We start from the raw sequence: 27,670 nt of genomic DNA on the forward strand, positions 1-27,670 counted from the left end.
CTCTCATTCCCTCGTGTCTCTGGTCACCCATTGCTTTATGAAGTCCAATGGGCAGTGACTGTTCAATCACTTGTTCTGCCTTTAGAGATGGAGCCAGCACTGGTAGCCAGTCACCAGATGTCACCTTTGTGCCACCCACTAGGTAAACTCCCACTTTCCTTGCTCAGGCAAATCCCTACATGACTTGGGCTGGCTGAACAGGAGTTCACACTGGCCATGGTTTGTAGGACTGAGGCTATGCCTGTTCTGTAGGCTGGTGAGCCTGGGCCGGGGCCAGGGCTCCCTGCTCTGCTGCAGCAGTAATATGAGAGTTGAGCCCCACACGCAGAGCTGTGGTGATTTTTGTGCAGGGTTGCAGGAAGCTTGTGACACTGTGTTAAATCCCATGTGGCACAGTAATAGCGGCCGCTATCTGTCTCTTCCAGCTTGTGCACCAACAAGTTAGAGATGCTTTGTCTCCCATAGGCAAAGAGTTTCTCACTGGAGAAGCCTGCCTCTCGCTTTAAGTCCGACCCAGAGAGAGTGAGGTACAGCAGCCTCTGTGGGGCCTCTCCAGCTCGGGCTCGGTACCAGTGGATGTAGGTAGAATCTGAGCCACCAAACACTCTGCAAGTGAATTTGGCAGAGCTGCCTTGAAGTGGCTGCTTTGTGACGGAGATCTGCTCCTGCTCCAGGTGAATGGCCCACAGAACAGCTGGAAGGGAAAATGAGAGAAAGCAGTAACATGTACATGGCCTTGCAACCTGTATGTTCTTGAGGAAGGCACATGGGCTTACTTATCCATTGCCTTGCAGCTTGGATAGTCATTTATGTCTCTATAAATGTGAGGACAAAATGGGTAAAACCTCTCTCTAATGAGTGAATGATCAATTTCTGTTTACACCTGGGGAAAGATGGTGTGAACAATCACACAAGGTACAGGGCAGTGAAGAATCTTTATCTGTGTGGAACCATCCAGGATTATAGAACCTGATTTCCCCATTTCATTACACCAGTTTTATTTCAATACAATGCTAGCGGTTTCATTGGAATTACCGCAGCATTAAGTGGTGTTAATGCACTGGAGAATCAGGCACATGTTGCTGTGTGTGTGTGTGTGTATATATATATAAAATTTGTTAACAATAAATAATACAGAATAAAACAATTAACTATAGCTAATGTGCCCAGTAAACTTACCAGGGAAGAAGCAAGCAAAGAGGGCTTCCATACATCTCACCATGTCTCCTGAACTTGATGCACCTTTTCAGGAAGGAAAGTTATTAAGTTAATGGTGCTCAATTTTGTCAAAAGAAAAATACTGTTACCCAGACTGACTGAAGAAAGCAAGAAATAAGGATATTGCTTCTGTTCTTACTGTATTTGGCTAATTTCCTGTTGGGTTGGGGGTGGGGAGGAGGAGGGAGAGAGAGAGAGAGAGAGTGTGTGTGTGTGTGTGTGAGAGAGAGAGAGAGAGAGAGAGAGAGAGAGCGCGCGCTACTAACCATTTTAGGTTCTTAGGTCCAGATCCTAATTCAGTGATTAGGATGATTTCAATGGAAGTTAGGAGAATTTTGGCCTTAATGCATTCTCCTCCCATCGAAGGAGACATCCATGTAGTGAATTCTAGTGCACTCTTCCACCATTAATGCCCTGTGGTTAAGGCACTAAACTAGGACTCAGGAGGTCTGAACTCAATTCACAGCAATGCAGAAAACTCAATGCATGACCAGAGGCAAGTTACTAAGAGCCTGATTTTCAGAAGTGCAGAGTACCCACTGCTTCAGTTGACTTCCACTGGAGGGGAAAAGCGCTCAGCTCTTCTTGGAAATCTGACCCATAGTTCTCATTTTACAGAGGGAGGACAAGAGATTATCATTTCTTTTTACGTCTTGTCTATTTAGACTGTAATCTCTTTGAGGCTCTCGCTGTGGTCTTGAGCATCTAGCACAGTGGGGCCCCTCTCTTTCAGTTGGGGCCTGTAGGCCCAAAATCATGCAAATAATAATTTTACTATTATAGTGGAAACCAAAGGCCCTCATCAGGATTAGGGTCCCACTGTCCTGGGTGTTGTTCAGATGTGCAAAAAGGCCTGACTCCTGCCCCAAATAATTTACCATCTAATAAGAAAGTTATATCCCTCTCCCTCCATCCTTCATATGGAATCAAATAAACATGAATACATCATTTGTAAAACTCTTTTGCATTTTAAAAATGTAACTAGATAAAAAATTTCCTGTTGCAATTAAAAGAAACAACTGCAAGTGCTTGGGTGTTCAACAGATACATATGGAAAGAAAGAAGCAAATAAAGCTTCATAGAAACTGGGAGATGCAAAAAGCAGACCCCACTTTGATGTCCTCTTATTGTTGTCAGAGTCCACATTACTGTGTTCAGTGCCTTACTCAAATAGTTAGCTATTTAAATAGATTAGATCAAAAATTGCTACAGTATAGAGAAGAGAGTAAGATCAGTGAATTACCAATGTAACATAAAATGGATGTGCAGCCAACCTGCTCATTAGGGATTTGATAAGTGGCAAGGAAGCTCCCCGTGACTTCCCGGAAATGTAAATACCCTTCTCTTGTTTGGTTTGAAGAGCTTGAAAGTTGCCAGGAATTGTACTGCTTCTCTTGCATTAATCCATCGAGGGCTTCTCTGGGCATGTATACTGTGCAGTAAAGTTAGTTCTGTTATGTTTCGTTGTCTACCCTCAACCACTGCTGCCATGGCCACAGAATTCCTGCATCCTGTGTATACTAGTGCAGAGGTTCTCAACCTTTTTTTTTCTGAGCTGCCCACCAATGCTATAAAAACTCCACAGCCCTCTTGGGCCACAACTAGGTTTCTGCATATAAAAGCCAAAACCGGCATTAGAGGGTAGCATGCAGTGCAATTGCCCGGGGCTCCATGCCACAGCGCCCCCCAGGAAGCTACATTTCTCTGCCTTTGGCTTCAGTCCCAGGTGGAAGGGGACAGATACCTGGGCTTCAGCCCCATGTGGTGGGACTTCAGTTTTCTGTCCTGGGCCCCAGCAAATCTAACACCCGCCCTGCTTGATGGACCCTTTGAAACCTGCTCGCGGCCAGGGCCGGCTCCAGGGTTTTGGCCGCCCCAAGCAGCCAAACAAAAAAAAACAAAAATACACACACAAAAAAAGCCGCGATCGCGATCTGCGGCGGCAATTTGGCAGAGGTCCTTCGCTCCAAGCAGGAGTGAGGGACCGTCCGCCAAATTGCCGCCGAACAGCTGGACGTGCTGCCCCTCTCCAAAGTGGCCGCCCCAAGCACCTGCTTGGTAAGCTGGTGCTTGGAGCTGGCCCTGCTCACGGCCCCCGCAGGGGTCCCTAGACCACTGGTTGAGAACCACTGTACTAGTGCACCCACCATTGCTGAGTGTGAAACTGGGGCAAAACTGGTTCTAAGGCCTTGTCTGTGTTAATGTAATGCCATGTCCCTGAGGGGTTGTCGGAAGCAGGGATTGAAAGCATGAGCTCAAAGAGCCATCAGTGTTAGCCAAGGCTGTAGCAGACTATTCAGTTTCTTTCTGTTGCCCAACCATGGCTAGAAGGAGATAAGAGCATCACACTGAGGGGCTTCAATCAGCACCGTTCTGTACCTTTCTCTACCATTGTTCACTTGGTGAGCACCAGTTGCAGATCCAGGGATGGTCACAGCGGTAGGAGAGAGAGATCACAGTGGATGCAGGTGTTTTTACACTGCCTGATTTAGGCCTGGTTTGAGTACGGTTAAACAGTGTGGTAGCAAAAACTCCTACACCCTGTGTATGCTAGTGCTCCAGTCATTGCTAAAAACTCTCAGTGGACATGAATTAAGTGACTTGCTGATGTGAGCAAACTAGAAATTATCTTCCCCTCGTCTTCCCCATTCACCTACCCAAATCCTCTGCAGTCTTTTATCCTCCCCACCCTGTTGTCCCTTATTCTCTCCCCCGCATCATTCTCAAGTCATCTGTCTTGTGATATGATTATTTAACAATTGCTTGTTCTACCTTTAGAGATGGAGCTGGTATTGCTAGGCAGACGCTGGGGAAGTGGGCCCAGTGCCACTACGTAAGCTCCTCCTCCCATTTCCTGGGATGAAGGGGCATTGGCATGGGTGAGTGGAGCTGGGGCAGGAGTCAGTCTGCTGTATTGGCTAGGGTGTGTGTGGGAGAGGCTGTCTGCCCTATAGAGTGGGCTGAGGGTGGGGCTCAGTGAGCTGTGCTGCAGCAGTAACATGAGAGCTGAGCCCAGCTCCCTCAGGATGTGTGTGTGTGGTTTTGTTGTTTTGTGCAGGGCTGCAGGAGGTTTGTGGCACTGTGTATAATCCCATGCAGCACAGTAATAGTGGCCGCTGTCTGCTTTTTCCAGCTTATACACCATCAGTCTGCAGATGCTGCGGCTTTGAAAATAGGCAGTGAGTTTCTCATTGGAGAAGCTGGCGTCCCATCTTGGGTTAGAGTCTGAGAAAGAAAGGTAGAGCAGCCTCTGCGGTGCCCCTCCAGCTGGGGCTCTGTACCAGTGGATATAGGTTGAGTCCGACCCGCCAGACACTTTGCAGGTGAATTCAGCAGTGGTACCCACATGTGGCTCCTTTGTGATGGAGATTGGCACCTGGTCCAGGTCAATGGCCCACAGCACAGCTGGAAGGCAAAAGGTGGGTAAGGAGCAATGAGAAGACAGCGGCTAGAAATAATCCACCTAGATGGAGTGGTAATGTCTATCCCAGTGGGCTGAAGGGACACTGGGCTTGCTTCTCTGCTGCCTTTTACCTTGTATGTTCATTTAGAAGTGTGCATAGTGAGGGTAAAGTGTGCTAATTTCTGCCACGGGTGTGAGAACAATTCTGATCTCAGGGTTTGTTCTCTCCCATGCACAGGTGTCAGTGACTGCACAAGGGGGCAGGGCAGTGAAGAACTGGGCCCCTGGTCTGTGGATTATCTGTAAAGCTCCATACACACTCAGGGGTGCTGAAACTCCACTCTTACTCCATTGCTTTCACTAGGGTTGCCCTGGAATAAAACTGTTGTAACTCTGGGGATCCCAGCCCACAATGCTGCATAAATAACCATAAATAATAAACAGAACTGAGTTCAACAAACTTACATGGCAAGAGGCAAGCGAAGAGAATTTCCGGAAACCCCACCATGTCTCCTGGAATTGCTCTGGCTCCTGAGGAGAAATAAAAGCGCAAGAAGTCAATGCTGCGCAGTCTTGAGGGACAGATACTCAAATGCTGAAAGAAAGAGGTGGGAGCAGGCTGCCCAGTCCTGAGCAGAAGAGATGAAGTGCTGCTGTTCTCACTGTATCAAAGAGCTTCCAATGTATTTAAGAGTGTGAGAGGGGACACGTGTCAGCTCAGTGTGTGAGCCACTAACCAAAAACAAACTCCTCACTGCATTCTCTTCACTCTGTAATAGAGAACTACACAGTCATACGTCTTGATTAGTTGAAGCATACAAACTTTAAATAATTAATGTTAAAATAATTCTTAGTTAGTAAAACTGGAAGGGCCAAACCATGTCTGACTTTCAAAAATTCCACACCAGAAGCCTCCATTGCAACAGGCAGGAGGTGCTGGCATTGGAAATAAAACACAAACTCATCCCTTCTTGGGAAGATCACTCACATGCTTCCTTTTTTTTTTTTTTTTGGCTTTCTTTTTCTTCTTAATGAAATTTAATCCAAAAATTGTGATAACTTGCTATGGTTAAAGATGCCATGGAACCTTCTATAAGAGTAGGAGCCTATGCTCAATGTTCAAAGTATTTATGTGCCTAACTCCAATTGACTTCAATTGGTGTTAGACACCCATAAACCTGAAAGATTTGGGCCCAAGTGTCCTTGTCAAATTCCTATTTGAGTACTTCCATTCCGCTCACCTAAACTTCCCCCTGGAGTTTCAGTTGGATATGGTGTAATCCTCACTTCCTCTCCAAGCTTCTGTAGCGGCTCATTACATTTCACCCCTGAGACAGCTGCATTACAATATAGATAGGCTTTGAAGGATTAGACTTTTTTTTAATAGGTAAATGTTGATTTCACTCTGTGTGTGTGTGTATATACACACACGCACAGTATTTCCATTAATGATACTTTATCTATCTGTAAATTGATTAAGAGAAGTGCTGCTTTGAGAACTTATTAGTTTGATTTAAGGATATTTACTTTTATAATTTGACATTCGATGTCAATAAGATGTATTTTAACTTTTTGCATCTGAATATCTACTGACACTAAATGATTGTCTGACTCCCGGATAAATTCCTGCAGCTGTAAAAATTAAATTGATAAAATTGCTGAAAAATAAATGTTGATATTAGCTGTCACAAACAAACAAAAATTGCATTCTTCCAACCCTAAATCTTGGATAAAGTGAGTCCTGGATGTAGTGTATATATCAATTCATTAAAGATACACCACCAAGACACATTGCTGTCTGATAATGCTATGCCTACTATAGGCCCAGAGCATCTCCTCCTCCTGGAAATCCATGGGCGGGAGCTCAAGGAGAGGAAGGCCCTGTGAAGATGCCCTCACTGAGTTTCTTGCACATTATCCATTGGGAGGGGAGGGGGACACCATATGGAAACAGCTACGGAGCCTGTCCCCAGGCCGAGGGGGTCTTCCCAGGGTTCGTTATAGGAGAGGCAGGCCCATTTGATTGGAGTCCTTGTGCCTTCACCCCAGTCCCTCAGCTCCCTGGCAGTGCCATTCGATTGAACTTTGGAGGCAAAAAGGTGGGTTTCACACAAAATGGCACAGGCTGGAGCTAACGTGAAGTCAGACATTATTCTGCATTTCCCTGATAAAAGAGCCAGGATTATAGAGGAGAGAGAGAACTTGCTTATTGGGGTTGCTGCTACACTTTCCTAATTTTCTCCTTCCTTTTCCTTTTCTCCCTCCCCCCACATATAATGCTAGACAACCAAGGCTGTATGTAAATGATGTTGCTGAATACTGACTTATGAAGAGTGCTTTATGTGGGAGAGTCAGTTTGTGTGCTATGCTTTGTGGAACTTAAAGAGTCACTATCAGGCAGATGAGAGCCAATATTTGGGGGTCAGCTGCTGGGTAAAAAGTGGGGAGGAGGGAGATTTTACACACCCTAATGTGAATAAAATGAGAACAGTTTTGCTTATGATTAAAAACATTCTTTTGCACTACTTGCAACTCAAACATTGCAGGTTGGGGCCAGGGCACATAAACCAAGAAGTGAAACCAAGTAATTTGTGTTCCTTGTCCAAGTGGAAACAAACAGAAAAAGTAAATCTAAGAAAACTGGGAGTGTACATTGGGTTTATGGCTGCTTTGCATAGCTAAAGTAGTGTGAAGCGCTCTGAGCATCAGAGTGAATCGGGCAGTAGATTTAAACATTTCTTTCATTATTGTGAAATGATGATTTGAGTTAGTTTTTACCTGTTTCAAGTACATATCAGGCTGTTTTTTCCCTGACAGTGGCCCCTTAAACCAAATCAGCTGTATGTTGCTAGTTATTCACTGCAGAATTGCTAAGGGGAGAGAATATGGTTTGATTTATGGTGTATGTTTAAATATACGTGTGTTTCCCAAGGTGGTTTGATATAATGTGTGATACTCAATGTGCATTGAGTAATATACTTTCATTTTTATCTGTCTGCAGGTCTAAATAGCCAGTTACTGTACATGCAACATTGGTTTTGATTCTATCATTTCACTTAATTTGGTCTGCGTATCTGCAGAGATGACTCCTTCTTCCATGAAGATAAATATTGCACCCAATTCCTGCTTGAAGACTGAACAAAATAACAGCTCAGGTTAGCTAGAAATTCAAGCTTCTGGTACCCCCTCGTGGCGATAAAGGAGTAAAACTCTTGGGAATCAGTTTGAATAGACTAGTACTGAAGTATGAAGAGAGGTGGTTTCTCTAACTGTAGCTGACAATTTTCTGTGACATTACATTATATCAATCACTCTTTCTTTAGTGATTTTTTTTTTAAAGACACAGATGAGGTGGTGGTGGGTTTTTTTTAGTGCACAGTTCATGCCAGGAAAGTACACGAAGGATGAAGTTTGTAATTCCAGCGTTCTGAAAGTGCTGTACCAGGATAGAGGAGATCCTATTGTGAAATATGCAAAGAGCACTATAGACCAAATGCTGATTATATTTACAGAAGTGCGAGACCACTGCTGGCACTGGCATTGCCTGTATGTAACTGGTGTCAGAATTTGACATAATTCTAATGAGCTGGTGATTCTACTATACATCCAACAGTGATATTCCTATAGCTGACATTATTCTCTAGGCCAGATTCTGCCCTTCATTACAGCACATGTTCATCCCCATTGAGTTCAAGACAATGATGTAATTTTGAGTAGAATTCGGCCCACTGTTCTATTCATCTGTAAAACACCTCGCTTACAAGATGTATGCCAGCATTTCCTTCCTGATCTCTAATGGCGGCGGTGATGGTGGTAGTAGTTTGTTATAAAATATGTATGCATCTTGTAAACCTGTTAACCTCCTCTTTTACAGGGAGACTTACCTCTGCAGAGTACTGGCATTCTATCTACGCCTGTAGGTACGACATGCACAGATGAATATGGAGCTGAAGCTTGCACTGACATACTCAAGGTTAGTCTGCTAAGCCTAGTGACCCATGGCCCCCAAGGGACTTCCAACTGCTGGGGATTGCTGTGCCCAGGGTGCTCGTGCCATGTCTACTTTCTCCCAGGAGCTTCCCCATCAGCCAAAGGGGAGGAGGTGGCAGCAGCAGCGCAGATCTGCCATGCTGGTGCTTTGCCACCCTGGGGTAGTTCTTGCACAAGGGGAATTCTCAGAGCCAGGTCAATGGGTGCGTTGTGCCACCAGAATAGTGCAAAGTGGTAGAGTGGGTCCTCTTGTGTGTGGAACTGCTGATCATCTTCTCTTGCAGCCTTAATGATATGTTGAGCTATGAAGCCAAGGCAAGGCTGTCGTATTATTCAGGGTTCACAGCTCTGCTTTGAAGGAACAGCAGGTCTTTAGCTTTATTACTATTTTTCAGGCAAACTAAATGTATCTCAAGGGCCAGGGGAGCAGAGCTGGTGCCACAGCTCTAACTACCTCATCAGCCCTCAAAGCCTCACTCCTTTGTGCAATTCCACCAGGGCAATACGACTCTCTCCAACTTCTGAAGGTTCCACTTTCCATGACCTCCAAACCCCTCTGTAGTTCTCTGCATCACTAGTTCTTCATGTTTGTGGATGGACTGAAATTGTGCACTTCTACCTGTTAACCCTTTCATTGGTGCTGTTAGAACTGCTTGGGAACTTTGTTTCACCAGGATTTCTCATGCTGAGAATCCAAACATACAGTATTAATTCTTTCCAAAATGACTTCAGCTTTGTAGAATTTGCATTCACTGGAACTGCATCCCCTTTAATCACAGAAAACCTTCCATATAGTGTATGTGTGTTTCTCACTCATTCTTCCCTTTCAGTGATTTAAAATGTTGGCTTCTTGACTAACTGAAAAGAGACTTGCTTACTTTAAATACTGCTGACCAGCCGATGCACACAACAAGCATCCACAGTGCATTTGCATGAGGTCTGGATATGAGTGACTATTCAAGATCTGTACATTTGGGAAGACAGTGAGTCCAAATACCCGGAAGAGCTTTACTGTGTGCACTGGAACCTGGATTGTTACATCCTACAATTCCTGTCCCTGCTGCTTCATTTCAAAAGAGGCTTGATTTTTAAAATTCAGTGTTCCATGTAACTAAAGCAAAACTTTATATTTTGCAAGAACACAGACGAAGGGGTGTTCATTTTGTATAATACACTGTCACCTGCTTGTTTGCATCAGGTCCATTCCAATCACTTTGACTGCAATAAGCCACTAAACTGGTTGCCCATGTCACCAGCAGAGTGCATAGTGGAGATTGCACAGTGAATGGTGCTGGTTTTAATGTTCTTAGTGCCTGACAAACATAGTTTTAGTGTATTTAGTTCCTATAATCACATGGGTCTGTTGTTCTGGTGTCTTTCTTTTCATGAAACAATTTGGCTTCACTTATTAAGTAACAACTTCCTGTCATCAGTGATTGATTGCTCTAAGCAGGTATTGCTGGATAATCCAATCAAAATTGATCCTGGTGTTTTTTTAAATACAAATGATTTGGTTCTTGAGCTTTTGATGAACTTAACAAGTGAAAAGCCAAACCCATCTCGAAGTGTATGGTGTAAATAGCTGGGTTGTGCGCTGTGGCAGTGTGAGGGCCAAGGAATCTGGTTCAAACAGTGGGGAAGCGGGTGAACCAGGGAGGGGGAGTGGTGTTGCTCCTGTGACTCCCCTACCTCTGCTGGGAGGAGCAGAGAGGAGAGGACTGGGAAGCTAGCAGAACTAGCAGCCAAGGCCTACTCCCTCACCAGCCGCATTTGATTCAGTAAAAGGCACCGTAATGACACTGTCCTGTATGTATTTAGGCCCTGATCCAGCAAGGTACTTAAGCATGTGCCCATCCTTAAGCACGGGAACAGTCCCTTTTGACTTCACTACTTGGAGATTAGCACTTCAGTCAAGCAATCAGTGTCTCTGAACTGGATGCTGTGCAACCCTATCCTCCACCTCAGAGCTGATCTCTGGGATAGGTGCACACTTTTACTGGATTCTTTGGGGAGAGGCGGGAAAGCAGATGGACATCTAATTTATTTCCAAAAATTAATGTAAAGGTAAGGACTGTAGACCAGATACAGCTACCTAGTACAGTGTATATTTGTATCTTAGACTAGATGTTATTCCCCTGCCAGTTATACTTTCAAGGCCACATGGTGCATAATCAATGCACAGTAGTGGGAGGTTGCCCCCATTAGATCTTTCAAGGGTTCATTTTATTCAGACTTAAAAATTACAGCTCTTATGGAAGGTTACTAGACTCAGCATGTGCTATTGCTCCAGCATAAATAAGTCATTAGAGAAATTGAGATACAATGGGTTTGTGCTCCAGTGACACACAGCCTGAAATGCAGTAACTCACCATACCCAATCCTGTACATTAATCAGAAATATAAAGCAGGATGTAATTCTTAACCAACATAAATCCGGAAGAAAGTCATTGCAGTATGTACAGCTCCATAAGAAAGTATTTCCTGTTGTTCCTCGAGAGCAAGCTTGTATGTACACTGGACAAAATTATTTTTAATTTCATTTATCTGTTCATTTATGGAGCTGCAGACATAAGAGTGCCACAGAGAAAAATGTGACTGCATAATCAAGCTTGAGTATGAAGAAATTGCTTATTGAAAATCCGTGTTTGCCATCTTCAGAGACACACAAGCTTCATATTCACAACCTGCACTTCCTAAAGGGAAAAGCTAAAATCATTATTTATCTGTCAATCTATTTATCTGTTGTTACATTGGTAACCATCATTGTAGTATTTAAGCATCTCCAAAGTATTTTAAAGATGTAACACTAACTTCTACTTGCTCAAAAGGAAATGTTTGATTAGAATTGTTGTTTTTGTGGTGTAGTGTGTGATGGAAGTGAGAGAGGGTGGGGCGAAAGTGAACTCAAAAGCTTTGTGTTCAGTTCTAAAACACAGTAAAACTTGAAGGATGAAGGTCATCCTTCACTCTTGCAGTAGTGAGCCCCATAATCTAGGTCCAGCCCTTGTGAAATGTCTCTTGTGCAAGCCTCTTCTTGTTGGCTGATTAATGCTAGTGTTCTTGTGGAATGTGGCTATCAAGACACATCTTAGTTGCAGAAAGAGGCAATGTCTTAAGTAGGCAGAGCAAATCATATGGAGGGCTTTGAATGTCAGGCCAGAGAATTTAAACAACTCTTGGTGACATCCTGCTGTGACCCCAGCACCTCTTCATAATAGTGCACCAAAGGGTGACATGTGGGGGCTCTACTAGCAGCCAGTAATGCACCGGTCAGCTTAGTCACAGTGAAATGCATGTATGGGTAATGTTTAAGAAGTCATGTATCTATACTGGAAATGAAACTCTTGAAGTTAAAGGCTTCAGGAGGTGACAGGCCTTGGACAAATTCTGTTTGGGTAGGGGATGCTTCTATCTTTGTCTGGTCAAGTGTGTATTGTGCATTATGTATCTCACAATGCAAACCTATCTGCATGCAAAGCCAGATGCTAATTTAAAAGATTGCAAGGTCAACAAGAGAGGGAAGAACAAGTAGCAGGGGTTTCCTGATTATGAATAAAGATCAAAGGATTGCCTGGGGGACACCCACGTCCTGTCTAAGTGTAAAGTCTGTATGGGATTTAAAGGCAGGTCGTGGAAAGAGAGAGGCTAGCCCAGTGGTTCTCAACCTGCAGCCCATGTAACATCCTCAGGGCCATACAGGTAGTATTGGATGTGGCCCACAATGGTAAATAGGTTGAGAACCACTGAGTTAGACTGATGCTCCTTCTAATGGAGCATTTGCTAGCCCCAGTGGAGTCTGCTTCCCGCAGCCCCATATATCATCCTCAACATCCCAAGCTTCAGAGGCTTGGATTTCTGAGAGGAAGAAGCCTCTTTCTCTTTCCAGAGCACCTAAGATGAGGCATAGATGACCCCATAAATCCTACTCCTAAGGAGACCTCCTGTCCATCAAGGGGTTCAGCTGAGTCTCTGTCTAAGCCTGGTACTGAGCCTCCAGTACCACACAAGAAGCAGTGTGCAGACAGGTCTTTGAACAGACAGCCCAGAGAGCTGACAGGCTGCCTACATATGCCCTGGTACCATCACCTTCCTTACAGCAGGGCTCAGGCTAAAGAAGCTCCTCTACAAGTCTCACTGGTACCATACTCACCATCTCGCAAACAGGATCCCTGGTACTGACTCTGTCTTCTGGATACCATTATTAGAGGACATTTTGTTAACCCAGCAATATGCCTAGGCCACTGACACTAACTGGAATATTGGTCATGCTTATTGTCAAAAGCAGCGATAAGGCCTTTGTAGCAACCTTAACATAATTAGGCAAGCCATGAGGGGTGGGGGTTGAATACAAGAAATGAGCATGAATCTGCTGCCATCCTGTCGAGCATTCTTTTAAAATTGCTGAAGCATGTAGCTTTCAAAAACAGGAAGTCTAAATATATTTATTTGTTGGTATGTAAAAATACAGCTGCACAACTAATGGCTTGAAATTGCTTGCTTAAGTTTTTTTTTTTTTTTTAATATGTTGTTGTAACGCTTAGAAGCATAAAAAGGGGGAAAAGGTCTGGGTTGAGGGGACTCTTCTGTAGACTCATCTTAAGATCCCAGGCAGCAGACAGAAAGCTGACCACTGGAAACCTACTGTTGACCACTCAAAGACTACTCCAGACTTTGGGTAATTATAGATTTGGGGTACTCTAACCTGTTGCTCGTGTGCCTGTGCTTGAGACTGACTAAAGGAAAAGCTTTAAGCGAAAGTACTCATGTTTGATTTATTAGACAGACCTGCTGTGTCTGCATTGATTTATTTCCTGACACTGCCTCAAAAAGAGTAAGGTTAGCAAGAGATTTGGGTTCAGGAAAAACTCCAGGTAACACCATAACCCTCCAGATTTCTTTTCCCAGAAGACCTGTTTATAGCAAAGGTACTGGAGTCTCCTGTGCTATGATCTTCTACCAGGGCCCCTTCACTGGTACTGCTCATCTATGTCTGAGGCTGCCCCATTCAGCCCCATGGATGATTCTTAGTCAGACTCTCAGGTCTCAGCACAGGGCTCTTTTGGCACCGTGCCACCACATCCTGCAGAGCCGGTATTCGGAAGAAGCTCTTTCGAAATATCACTCCACAGGCTCAGGGAATGGAGAATTCTTTTCCCATTCCACTCCCAATTCCCTGGTGGTGGATGTAACTAATGAAATTAATAGACAGGCCCATTCCAGATCTCCTTGTGATAAGGAGGTCCCACTGTTTAGACCTCCTGAGTAGGAAAAGCTACTCCTTGGTAGCTCTCCTTCTTTGCGTGACACATTTCGCCATCAGGGCTTGGTAGTTTGACTTCAACACACGTTCCAAGTTCACACATTTTAGGGAACATCTGCTACACAACCAGAGGGAACAATTTCAGGCCTTCATTTCAAAGGATCAAGTGGTATCCAGAACCTCCCTCTGAGCTGTCCTAGAGGCTGCAGAAACAGGATCTAGATCCCTAGCCACAGCCATGATTGTGTGGAGAGCATCCAGGCTCCAATCTTCAGCTCTCCTCAGAGAGATGCAGGGTTTTGTTGAAGGCTCTCCCTTTGAAGGCCCCTAGCTCTGACACAGACTGCCCCCTCAACACTCTGAAGGACTCAAGAGCTACCTTATGGTTGCTGGGAATTTACATTCTTGAAACAGTTTAGGTCTCAAACATTACCACAATCTAGGCTGTTCCAGTACAACCCCCAAAAACCTCTTCCCAGACCTTTGGAATTTCAGAGTAGGAGATCTAGACCTCAGAAAAGGGGACTATCTCCTTCTATAGCACATCAGCTGCACCTCCCTTTTAAAGAAACAGTTTTGACTTCTCAGTTGAGGGCCTCAAGAAATCTATCTTTCAGGATCCTGTGCTGAACAATTCCATCCAACCCTCTTTTGGGAATCAGCTATCCCACTTCCTCCCTGCACACCAATTATATTCGTGGGATGGGTGGATAGCTAGATGAAATTAGGTGTCCTGGATGTCAAGGGCAAAGAACCAGTCTCCCGGATCTAGGGAGGGAACTAGAGTGGCTGGAAGTGATTGATATGGAATACTCCATCCCCTTCCACATGATCTCCCCTCCCTCCCACACTGCTATCCTGTCCCTCTTCCAATCTCTCAATCACCTCCAAGTGTATGAGACAGTTTCTCCCAGAGTTTGTTGGAAGAGGGTTCTACTCCAACTATTTCCTAGTTCCTACGAGGGGCAGAGGATAGAGCCGAGGTTTCTGCTTACTGTCCTTAGTGTGGACACACACGTTCGACTTTGCAATATCGATTCCAAAAATTCGATGCAAGTAAAATCGAACTACTCTCGTAGTGTAGACAAGGCCTAAGAGTGATGATTGAACACCACTATCCTTTCCCAGCACTTCACAATCATGACACTAATTTCATCCCTAGAGTTGGGAGACTGGTTCACCACCCTTGACCTCCAGGATGCCCACTTTCATATAGTTATCTACCAATCCCACAAACATTTCTCACACTTCAAATTAGACTCAGAACACCCAGTACTGAGTCTTTCCTTTCTGGTTTACTGACGCTTCTAGGGTCTTCTCTCAGCATTGGTTGCCCTTTTTCATCAGTAGGGTATAGCATTATTCCCTGCCTGAACAATTGGCTTCTCAAGGGTCAATCACCTCTAGAGGTCCAGTCAGCAACCTCCATGGCTGTAGGCCTGTTTCAGTCTCTGGACCTTTATATCAGTCGAAAGAATAGACTTCATCAGAGCCACTTTAGACTCCCTAACTGCCAATCTCCCCAAAGAGATGATATTCTCCACTCTGTTCAGTCTAATCTCAACATGCAACATGGCCTGCAAACAACTGCAAGAACCTGTCTAAAACTCATCCACATATCAGCCTCCACGTTTGTCATACCTCACATGAGGCTGCACCTCAGATGTTTACACCCCAAACAGACAGTCTTTCCACCAGCATCACAGTACCTCAAAGTTCTGGAATCTCTCCAGTGGTGGAAGGAGCCACTGAAGGTCTGTGTGAGAACCCATTCTCAGATCCCCCATCTTCAAAGATTCTCACAACAGATGCTTCGCTTCTGGGATGGGGGGAGCGGTCTCACCGCCAAGGGAAAGTGGTCTGCACAAGAAGTCACGCTCCATATCAGCATTCTGGAGCTGAGCAGTTTATGCATGCCAGCATTTCCTTCACATAATACAGGGCCACTCCATCAGTGTGTGTGTGTATATATATATGTATGTATGTATGTATTAACCAACAGGGTAAAGCAAGATCCCAGTCTTTATGTGCAGAGTTGCTAAGGCTATGGAACTGGCACATTTCCCATTAGATAGAAATCTCAGCTGTCTGTCTTCCAGGTCTCCAGAATACAATTGCAGATACTTCCTTCAGGGTCACAAATAAAAACTCAATGGTTCTATCTTCCACAGAATTTGCCAGACTTGGGGCTCAGCAGAAACAGACTTCTTTGCCACTCCAAATAATGTGAAATGCTGTCTTTTCTGCTCCAAGGGAGGATATGACCACAACTTATTGGGAGATGTCCTCATAACACTCTGGGACCCATATCCTATTGTAGGCTTACCTGCTTCTACCTCTACTCCTCAAGACCTTACTCAAACAGTGTCAGGAAAGACCGTCATCCTCCTAGCACCGTCTTGGTCAAGACAAGTGTGGTATTCAAATCTCCTTCATCTCTCTGTGGCAATGCCTCTCAGGAAGGAGCTCATGTTGCAAAATCCAGGGACCCTGATCTATCACAACTACTCCTTCTTGAACCTCTGAGCATGGTTCCTAGATCGCTCTTGAACATGGAACTAACCTGTTCAGATATGGTCCAGTCAGGTCTCCTATTTAACAGGAAACCCAGTACTCGCAAAACTTACCTTCAAAGTGGAAATGCCGCTTCCACTCCTGGTGTTCCCTTCACTCTTCCCAAGCCTCAGCTGTTCTGCTCTCCAAAATCCTGGACTACCTGTTGGATTTAAAGATGCAAGTTCTATCATTGAGCTCAGAGTATATTTTGGCCATTATAACAGCCTTCCTCTCACCCATCAAAGGCTTCTCAGTCTTTGCCCACCCTACTACAGCTAGATTCTTCAAGGGCTTACAAAACTTGTTTCCCTCTCCTCCCCCCAATACAGAATCTGGCCCCTCAGTGGGACTTCAATTTGGTTCTCTAGGCCCTGAGGAAACCTCCCTTTGAACTGATGGCTACCTGATCTCTCCTCCACCTCTCCCTCAAGACTTCATTCTCCATAGCCATCGCTTCAGCTAGACAAATGGGAGAACACAGTGCTCTTATGGTTGACCCACTCTATGCCACTGTTTATAAAGACAAGGTAACACTGCACCCCGTTCTCTCTTCCTTCTGAAGTTCTCTTTAGAATACCACATTAATGAAAAGATTTGCCTGCCAGAGTTCTACCCAAAACCTCATGCCTCTCAGAGACCAGTCTACATACGCTAGATGTCAGAAGGGCCCTCGCCTTCTATCTTGACAGGTCTAAGACCTTCTGGCTATTTGTATCATTTGAGAAGAGGATGAAGGATCAACCCATTTCCACTCAGACTTCAAAGGTGGGTTTCGAGTTGCCATTTTATCTTGCTATGAATCTAGTGGGATGCAGCCCCCTCAGAGAGAGAGAGAGAGAGAGAGAACACATTTCCCTCGAGCTCAGTACACATCTACAGCTCTATTGAAGGATAACAGAAATTTGTAGGGCTGCAAGTTGGCCTTTCCTTCATACTTTTGCCAAGCATTATGCCATCTTACCTGCTTCCAGGGACGATACTGCTTTTGGTGTCCTCAGCATCCTTTTCCTCCTCACTGAGTTACTGCTTGGGAGTTTCCTATGATGGAGCACCCATAGAAATATATACTGAAGGAGGAGGAGAGTTTATTTACCTTACAGTCACTTGAGTTCATTAAAGATGTTTTGTTGCTATGGGTGCTCCTCCTGCTCTCCTTCCTCTCAGCTGTAGAGGGTCTGCTTTGCAGTTGAGAAGGAAGTGAGTGGCGGTGGGTTCGCACCTCCCTTATGTCCTTACTTGGAGGCAAGAAGTGCTGCTCTGCACAGGCACTGGCTTGCGGACACTGCTTTGCACTCTCCACTTGAGACCCCACAGGCACATTCCATCCCACAGCGGAGCACCCACAGGGACAAAACATCTAGAAGAACCTAAGTTACTATAAGGTAAATAACTTTTCTCCTTCAAACCTTCAAAGCTGGCTACTGGAACCACCCCTTCCCCCTCCCCCATAAAAAAATATATATTTCCCCCTCATTGTGGTTTCTCCTTTCCCTCTACTGCAATCCCTGTCTCCATCTAAAGGGCCTTTTAAATGCTGCAGCTCATCTGTTACCACCTTCCACTTCTGCCTTTCCCTACCTTTTTCCCTGTCCAGGAGAGGAAATGGTGATGGACTCCTGCTACTGGACAGATTCTACTCCAGACCTTCTGAGTCCTTCCTGCGGGACTACAAGCAGTAATAGTGCACAGATGGTTGGATGTTCCTTCATCTGCCTCTGGTAGGGCTAATCTGAAATTAGACTTGCCAGAGGCTGGCACGCTTCAGGCAGGCACCTGAAACCTTCCTCTGCATCTGTAACTCTGGCTGCCTGCAGCCCATATACTGCAGTGATTTAGAAGGAGTGGAAAAGGCTCTTCTCCAGCAGGAGGAGTTTCCGCATGACATATCAGCCACACTTGGCAATAACCTGCATCACATAATCCATATCTAGATACTAGAGTGTCGTCATTAGTGGGTCTTACTATTTCTGGTATCCTGTTGACTTATGAACTGCCATTTTTCTTTTAAAAAGGGAGGCAAAATTGCAAGATGAAGAAAATAGTCACATAGTATTTATGTGGGGCAAAAGTATCCATGATGGCTGTTCACTCTGGATCAGACCTTTCCCGTTTTAATATCTATGTGCTTTGTGTAAATTCTTGTGTAGGCTGCATACCAGATACCAATGGCATTGAAATATATGGCATGGGATATAGTCTCAGATGCACTTAGCACCTCCAAGGCACAAAGTTCAATCAGCATTGGTTAAATTAAGACATTCAACTGATCACTATGCCGTCCTGCCTCTTTTATCTCCTCTACTGTTCTGAAGAAACGGGGCCTGGAGTCCTCAGTCTCCTTGTTGTCAGGAGATGAGGACAACTGTGGTTCCAGGAAAGAGGTGAGGATGCTCCCTTTAATTCAGAGTTGTTTTTTTTTTTTTTTTTTTTTTTACAGTTTTACAGAAAATTAATGAAGTGTAGATGTCAAACACCATTTAAAGCAATGTGGGGCATGAGGACATCAAATCTGTGACATACACCAGCAACACTTGGTCTCATTGACCACCTCAGACTTGTGGAAGCAGAATTTGGGGTCTACTGCACCAGAGCAAAACTGATGAACAGTTTTGGTTCCCAAATGAGATCCCTTATTCTGGATCACTCAAAGCCAAGGACTTCTAGGCCTGTGGGAGCTACAAGATCAAGCGTCCTAGCAAGTCCATTAATGGATGTGGAACCAGATGTCAAGAAAGGGAACCTGAGGAACATCCTATATGTTCTTAAAGATACACAGCCCCACAAACAATGCAGTTCATGAAAGATTTGGATTCAAAGTAAAGTAAATGGACAAAGGGTGAAGAATAGAAAATGTCAACTGCAGTTGTGTATTAACCAAATCCCAGGTAAGTGCCTTCATTCGTGGTCAGAAACTAATTGGGGGTTAGAGCTCTAAGACAAATTAATTCTGTTTGGAGAACAAGTCTGAGATAGTTTGTGCTAGAACTCATACATATGGGTATCTGTTGTGCTGAATATCTTTGCGGGGGGTGGGGAAGGGAGAGGAATTATGTTAGGATTATATTCATCCAATTTAACCAAACTTCAAAAACACTCTCAAAAACAGCTTCTTTTGGATCAAAGGTTTATTTTGAATGACACAACACTGAAAAACATAATAGTTTACAGATGATTTCTTGATACAGGATACATTATATACCTTATTTTAAAAGGATCTGTGAAGGTGTGCTGCATAAATACATATAGTGAAAATATATTGTTTGTTTTTGTCCTTCTTAGATATTTTTTGTTTTCATAATTCAGCCAATTAAAGTATAGATTAGCATTATAACCACTCTATCCACACAATCTCAAACTATTGCAGCTAGAAATAGAGGAGACTGAGCCATGCCTTCCAATGTTTTAGCAGCTTTGAATGTGATAGTTATAATCGTTCATCTCAGAATGAAAATTTCACATTACAAACACAGATACTGTATAATGTTTTGGCAATGGAGCAGCTAGCTTTGTTTTGGAACAAAGCTATTTACTGTAATGCCAGACCTTGTAAGAGCAATGCATCTATTAATGATACTACAGAGTCAAAGAACTACAATGGAGGGTAACATGTTAATGCATATGTATCTGTATGCACTTATATACACACAAGCATATATGTGTATATATGTTCAAAAAAACATTGAAAAACTTTGCAGCAGTTCATTTTTTTAAACACGTAACTTAATAATTTGACCTCATTACTAAAGGATTACTAATAAAATCTTCTGTAGTGCAGCAAGTCAATACAATACACTTAGTGCAGAGAAGTTAAGGTTCTCGTAGTGAGGAGGCTAATTTTAGATTTCATGGGAAAGGATCAAATACAGGATCACCATAGCTCCGACAACGCACAAACAAACCTGTTGCCACATACGTGTGAACGAATAGGGACATTTCTCTTAATACATTTTTTCATATACTGCTTCAGACGATGCTAACTTAACTGTTTGCATTCATGCTCATTTGATATGTTTCATCAAGCTTTGTCTGGCACCAGTCTGTAAACCATTAGCAGTTTAACTACAAAAGTGGGTTCCTGTGTTTCAAAGAGATTTAAAATCCTACTGACTGAGCTTCTTATAACACTGTTATGCCTGAGCTGAGAACTACTCCAAGGGCTTTGTGAAGTTCTCTGGGAAAAGTCCCTTATAGGTTACTGCATCTCTGTACTGCAGCCAATCCGATTCTTTAATGCCTGTCAGCCAGCCAGCCTCCTGCAAGGTAAAAGGGAGAGTTTATAGGCAGACAGCATTTTATAGGTGCAAAATTGGAGGATGTGTTGAGGTCCTTTTAAAATTCATAGTGTTTAATATTAGGGGTGTGGGGGGGGGGACCTTTTAACCCCAAGAAGCTAGAGAAAATACATGTTTTTCCTTTCCAATCACCCTAAATTCTCCTCTTTTTATGCAGGATAGTTCACTGTGGTTCCTATAGTGGAAGTTGGTGGTGACAACAGTTCCTGGCTCTTCCACTGTTAAAGTACTCTAAGATCCCCAAACCACGTACCCATTACTTGAAACTTTTCCAAATATCCAGGCTGAGGCAGGCACCTGGCACTGAAAACTTCACACCAAATTATTACAGTTTGGCAATTAACTAATTGAAAGCAGGGTCTTACAGGGGCCAGTGTTGGGGAAACTTAACTTTCCGTGGTGCTAACCCACTCTGCTTATAATAAAATTAATTCAATGTCTTTCAAAATATATCCTCTGCTCTCAGCTCCAAATCTTTTTGGCTAGGTCAATGCTGCAGCTGGGACAATGCTGAACCTCCCAGCCTGGGTAGACATCATACTTTAGCTATGCTCCAGCTAGCATCTTAAATAGCACTGTGGATGTTGCAGCTCCAGTGGAGACTTGGCCTAGCCCCCTGAGCTGCAGTGTCCACACTGTCAGCTAACATGAAGCAGTTCAATTGACCATGAAGAGGTCCATGAAATACAGTATATTGAACCGCTCCTATAACTTAGGGCAGCAGAAATTGCTAAGCAAATAGAGGGGAGACGTTGAGACCTGTCCCAGCATCCATGAAAGAGACAAAAATAGATGGGGTGGAGGGGAAAAAAGAGATAGTGGGCCAAATTTTCAGTGTCTTCAACTACCATATAACTTTGCAACTACACTGTTGTTGTTTCACATGTTAGACTATAGCGGCGAGACCCACACAGACGACATAGAATTGCAGTGCCTAACTTTAGGCATCCTTCTGCCGAATGGAATCCACAGCCCCTAGTTAGGCACCCAGGCTTCCTATACAGTGAAGGAGGAGAGCCTGACCCCTAGGAATGGGATTCACAAACACCAGCATGCTGACGTCCCCAAGCCAGCCAGTAGGAAATGCCAAGGAGGGGTGTGTGGCCTAAGCCCTACCCCAGCAAGGGAGTAAGGGCTAGTCTACACTGGACTCACTACAGCAGCGAAGCTCTGCATGCTTTCACAAAATAAAAAAAGAGAGAGAAGAGGTGGTCTCTTATAGCCATAGCTCAGTGGTGGGAGACCTACGGTCAAATCCCCATTGTGCCTGATTTGGAGTAGGAACTTGAACACAGGTCTCCCACCTCCTAGGAGAGTGCCTTCACCCTGGGCTAGGGGATATTCTGGGGTGGTGGTTTCTCTGTCTCTACTGTTCCACTTTGTATAAATAAATATTCATTGGGCCAGAGAGTGATTCTAAGTGCCTCAACCACTGGCTTTAGGTGGGAGATGTGGCTTCAAGTGCCTGCTCCACCTCAGATAGGGACAGGTGAGATCTGAACATGACTCTTCCCTTATTGTGTGGGACTACTCTAACCACCGGGCTATAGGCTATAAGAGGACAATATCCTCCTACTGCGTTTTGTATGGGGCCCAATCCAATAGACATGCACTCCGGCAGTCTCTGAGCAAGTCCACCAAATCAGGCCCTTCAGGCGAAATTGTGGCCGGGGGGATTAGGCAGTGGGTGTCAGGTGGTTGTGCACACAACCAGAAATGTAGGCACGTAGGGGACTTCAACTGACAGAAACCTAAATGCCTACAAGGTTAGCGGGCAGCTAAGTGGAGTTTTTTGAGCTCTAACATCTGGACATTAAGGTTTAGGGCTAGATCCACAAAGGGATTGAGGTGCCTTATCTGCATATGCAAGTGTCTGTATCCTGGCCATTTAATTTTAATCATTTTTGCCTACAAGTGACTGTACTTGCAAAATGGTGGGCACACTTAACTGAATCCAGAATAGTGTAGGTCCCAAATTAGGGGCTGTTTTTAAGAATATGATCCAGACAGTCACAAAATAACGAGATATGGTGGAAACTCCTGATATTGCATTGGGATTATTTTCTCAGGGTGTACATGTAGAGGTTGAATGCTTTTGAGAAAACTTCAACACAACACAAAATTACATCAAATTGTGATTATTCAATGGCTTTCTGAAGCTTCTAGTCAGGGGTGAAATGGCTTTCTAATTTAATCAGGATTGAGTACCACTGAAGCAGGTAAGAATGACAACATTTTAGACTGGCAGTGAAATAAACCAGGGTAAATTTAACTGAGAAAATATCTTTCAAGCATGTGGCATGATTGAGACAGAAGGAGCAGTAGTAAATGACAGCTTCCTGATCATAGAAGGAGGCAGATTCTGCTAGGAACAGGTGCTGACTAGAACTTATCTTAATCAATTCAACTCAAGTATATTAGAAAAAGTGGAGTCACCAGGATCAAACAAGCACAAAGTGTTCTTGTTTGATATGATCTGAAACTATGAATCGATACTACCAAATATACAAGAAATATGGCTTTAGACAGGCCACTTTCGAAGGAGGAAAAGTGAACAGCTGAGATAAAAAAAGAAAAAACTCAATCTTTTTTGTCCTTCACTAGTGTACGTTGTGGTATTATATTAAGTTTAACAATGATGATAAACATGAAGGGTATATGTGCACTGAATAATAATAGATGCTAACTGAATTCAGAAACATGAATATATTTTCTCCATCAATACACACAATTTACTCCAATTAATGCTAATGGGATTTACATGCAAGCAACAAGAGAATAATATACCTTTATAGATTAGCCCAGAAAAGACCAAGCTTATATTTAATACTCCAAGAAAAAAGAGCTAAGGAACATGGCCCAGACCCTCAGAAGTATTTCAGTGCCTAACTTCTATTGACTTCAATGGAAGCTAAGGGCCTAAGTATCTTTGAGCCTGATTCTGTCATCCTCACATTTAGTACCTTACTCTGTGAATAATGCCATTGAAGTAAATGGGACTGCACATGGAATAAGGTACTACTCAACTTGAATCAGGATAGCAGAATCTAGCTTTATAAGAAGAACGTAGGGTCATGCTGAAAAAGCATCCAGTACAGTATACTAGAAATGTAAAACAGATAACTTATCCTGCTAGTATATTAAAGCAAGAGATCAGTTGATAACATTAGCACTTCTTAAAAGGAGTATTAGGAGGACCCAATTTTGCAAACGTGCTGTCAGGAATAGTGCTTAGCATTCTGAATAGTCCCATAGAAGACAATAGGATTATTTAGGGTGGTAAGGAATATTCCCAGCACTACTTACTTGCAGGATCAGGCCTCAAAATGACAGAAATAGAGGCACGTTCTTCATATCGTCCCCTACCAATGGGGAACTACCCAACAATAAGAAGCTTGATAAAATAGGTGCAGTACCTTCCTTGAACCCTTTGAAAAGGTAAAATCATTTCTCCACTGCCTATGGAAGAAGTGGGGGGTAGATCTATGTTTCAAGCAAAGCTGAAGAAAGCTTTTTGTTCAAATCAAATTGTGATCTGGAGCAATGATCTCATTCGGTCTTATCCTTTGGGAGTCTTTCTATTGACTTCAATGGGCATTAGATGAGGCCAAACTTTAGAGTATAAAATTGTGTCTTCTATTTAAAAAACATTTTATTGTACTATTGCAAATGTTTAACATTTAAATGAAATTAAAACATCTTTCCATGTTCCAACAAAATTAAAGCTCTGTTGCCAATCTTTTATCAACAACATGAACACTTTTTGGGGAGCCTGGTCCTCCACAGCCTATACCACTGAAGGTTTGGCTGCCAGGTCTTTTGCCTAGGTAGGAAACTGCAGGATTAGTAGAAGTTGATATTTCCAGAACCAATACTGTAGGAGATTTAGACTTCCAGAGGGAAGAGTTAAAACTACAGAGTTATTACACATAAATTGGTTGTAAGGTTACACAATTTGTGAGCATAATGCTCTATGGCCTAATTTGTATTGATCTGACCTGTTCAAATCTATATGTATAAGCTCCAGACACTAGACTACCAATTTTGCTGCAATGTTAAAACAAGATTTATAGTGACCTAATGCACTATTTGTATGCATCTACTTTGTGTAAATGAGTGTGTGTGTGTGTGAGAGAGAGAGAAAGAAGTAAAACCATGATTTAAAGCAGCCAAATTAAATCTAGAAAAATGTTGGTCCATAATGAAGGTTAAATCATACCATTAATACGTCTACCGCATTTCCAGGTTATAATCAACATTGCCTTTTACTCTTAGATGAAAATGAAGTAAAGACAGTTTTAGTCTTCGTATGTTCTAACAGTGACATTTTAAATGACTGCATTTGCTAACAACTCTAGACTGTTAGAAATATCTCCAGGAAAAGAAAAATAGCAAAAGAAATGGTTCCTCGGTTGTTTACCTGGTCATCTGTGGCCTCAGAAGGGATTACTAGTACAGTATCTCCTCGTTTTAAGTTAAGTTCGTCAGTATTAGCGGCCTCAAAATCATGTAGCGCTTCAACCTGAAGAAAAAAGTAAAAAACATGAGGATATCATCTAGGGAAAGTACTAAGAAAAATTAAGTAGAAACAAATTATCTCTTTCGCGACTCACATTTAACAATGTGCATCTGTACTGTGCTTTCAAACTCTCAAACACGCTGCTATGGCATTGCCTCTCTTTCAACTGATATCATTGCACATACACTCCATTTTTTTTTTGTTTGATATGTCTGTTAATTCCATGTTTTTCTATTCTCTTCCATGAAGAAATTCACATATTAAATATGAATGTATTCACTCATTCCTTCAATGACAGGTGGGTCCCCTCAGCTCACAGGGATCTGGAGGATTGGTGATGCTGCAACATCCCATAAGTACTGCTGCTTGGGCAAATCCTGCTGTCCTTATTCATAGAATGGCATCATTGGAGGCTTTCCCGAGGAAGGGTGAAAGGATTTGGCCACCCTATCTTAGGCAAACTGAGTAGGGACTTAGAGTGATGCTAATGCCCTAGTGAGATCTGTGGTTCTGGGCTTTTGATCTTATTCCTGAAGCAATCCTCCCTGTAAATAATAGTGAGGAAAATGGTATAATTCCAGTGGTCAGTTAAAGGTGTGGGTAATGGGAATCCTGCTGTGTGGACTGGAAAGCACTCTTGTTTGCTGGTAAATTAGGGCTATGATATTTCTCACTTCAACTAGTAATTATTGACAAGATAATCTGTTTGCAGAGCTAAACTGTTTCTTTAACTAAATAATTCCATCTCCATAAGTAGATGCCCTATTCTAGTTTCCTTGATGGCAACTAATCCCATGGCATCACTGCAGCAAAGCCAGGAATGGTAATGTGCATTCTCACTTAACTCACGAGAGTTTGGTGAAAAATAGAGGAACACTGTCAGTGTGTCTTAAGTCATAGTCACATGACATCTCACTCTGACCTGTTATTTTTGAAATTTGCAAAGAACATTTGTGTATGAGAACAGAAAAAAACAATCCAAAATAATTGGGCATAACCATGGCTTGCTATGGGACTTGTTAGACTGAACTATCCAAATTATAATACAGAGCACATGAACTTCATTCATCTTCGCTCAGCTTATCTACTAGTCAATCATTTTGAAATACGAAATATCAGGTACCTGGGAACCAAGAAACACAAAGGTTCTTGGCAGGCAACAAACACTTAAGGCAGAATTTCTCAGACCTGCCCACTGAAATATAATGCTTTTCAACATGATCATGTTAAAAGCTACTCTAATAATATGTGGAATCTTGGTTGCATTGAAGTCAATTGCAAAAGTTTCATTGACTTCAATGGGGCCATGATTGCACTGGTAGATTTTCAGGCCAGAAAGGAACACTTTGATAATATAGTCTAACCTGCTGCATAATGCAAGCCATAGAAATTCTCCCAACATATTACAATATTTTCACTGCTCCGATTAGATTAGTGTACTTGCACATTTGACTGAACACCATAATTCTACAGGATCATGTTGCACATAAAGAACAGTACAAGTAAAGTTTTATTTCCCCCTTTATGTAGAAAAAACAATTCAAGGAAAAACAGCTTGACATTTTTGCTATTTAACTACATAGTTGTCAGCCTAAATAAACTGTGCCCCTGGATATACTTACTTACACTTGATGCTAGGTTTAAAGGAATGTTTAAAATAAAAGAGTGACTAAATACTCAAGTAGACCTTAAAGAGAAAGCCAGGTGGCATTCCATGGGCTGCATCATCCGCTGACACAGGCGGTTCTTCAGAGGATGTAGTTTGGATTTCTTCAATGGTTTTCTGCTCACTTACAACCTGGGAAGGTTCACTGGCATCACTTTCAATGCCCTGAGTGCCAACGTCTTCCACAACATCTTCGGATTCATTCACTATGACTTCATGCTCCTCTCCCTCCCCTTCGTTGTTTGATGCTGGCTCTATTACTAGTGAAGGGATGCTGCTGACTTTCTCCTGGGGAAAAGAAAAATCAGAAAAAGAGAGAAATGTTATGAGCGTGATTAATTAGCCTTGTTAGCACTGACCCCCTACTTGGCAAGGCAACTCCCATCTTTTCATGTGCTGTCTATTTATACCTGCCTACTCTATTTTTCACTCCATGCATCTGATGAAGTGGGTTATAGCCCACGAAAGCTTATGCCCAAATAAATTGGTTAGTCTCTAAGAACAACAAGGAGTCTGGTGGCACCTTAAAGACTGACAGATTTATTTGGGCATGAGCTTTCGTGAGTAAAAACCTCACTGAGGTTTTTACTCACGAAAGCTCATGCCCAAATAAATCTGTTAGTCTTTAAGGTGCCACCAGACTCCTTGTTGTTCTTAGAGACTAACCAATTTATTTGGGCATAAGCTTTCGTGGGCTATAACCCACTTCATCAGATGCATGGAGTGAAAAATAGAGTAGGCAGGTATAAATAGACAGCACATGAAA

The 27,670-nt window shown here is 43.1% G+C and overlaps 1 protein-coding gene, 1 long non-coding RNA gene and 1 gene segment (V, D, J or C); 1 reads left to right on the plus strand and 2 right to left on the minus strand.

Moving 5' to 3' along the window:
- Nucleotides 1-1,319, minus strand: LOC117871565. The segment is given in 2 exon segments: nt 1-694; nt 1,180-1,319. Coding segments are annotated over 2 exon segments (627 nt in total).
- Nucleotides 1,320-7,630: 6,311 nt separating this feature from the next.
- LOC117872592 lies at nt 7,631-19,435 on the plus strand. Its single transcript, XR_004644527.1, has 3 exons — nt 7,631-7,776; nt 8,496-8,594; nt 18,865-19,435. It is a non-coding gene; the product is annotated as an uncharacterized LOC117872592 (long non-coding RNA).
- A 113-nt stretch (nt 19,436-19,548) lies between these two features.
- AMPH (amphiphysin) overlaps nt 19,549-27,670 on the minus strand; it is a gene marked incomplete in the record, with an annotated part of 178,825 nt that continues 170,703 nt past the window's right edge. For both annotated transcript variants that reach the window (XM_034761228.1, XM_034761230.1), the window contains 3 exon segments: nt 19,549-20,680; nt 25,140-25,241; nt 26,926-27,192. In XM_034761228.1, the coding sequence (XP_034617119.1) occupies nt 20,573-20,680; nt 25,140-25,241; nt 26,926-27,192 (477 nt within the window).

Source organism: Trachemys scripta, chromosome 2 (assembly GCF_013100865.1).
Source record: "Trachemys scripta elegans isolate TJP31775 chromosome 2, CAS_Tse_1.0, whole genome shotgun sequence".
Classification (NCBI taxonomy): domain Eukaryota; kingdom Metazoa; phylum Chordata; order Testudines; family Emydidae; genus Trachemys; species Trachemys scripta.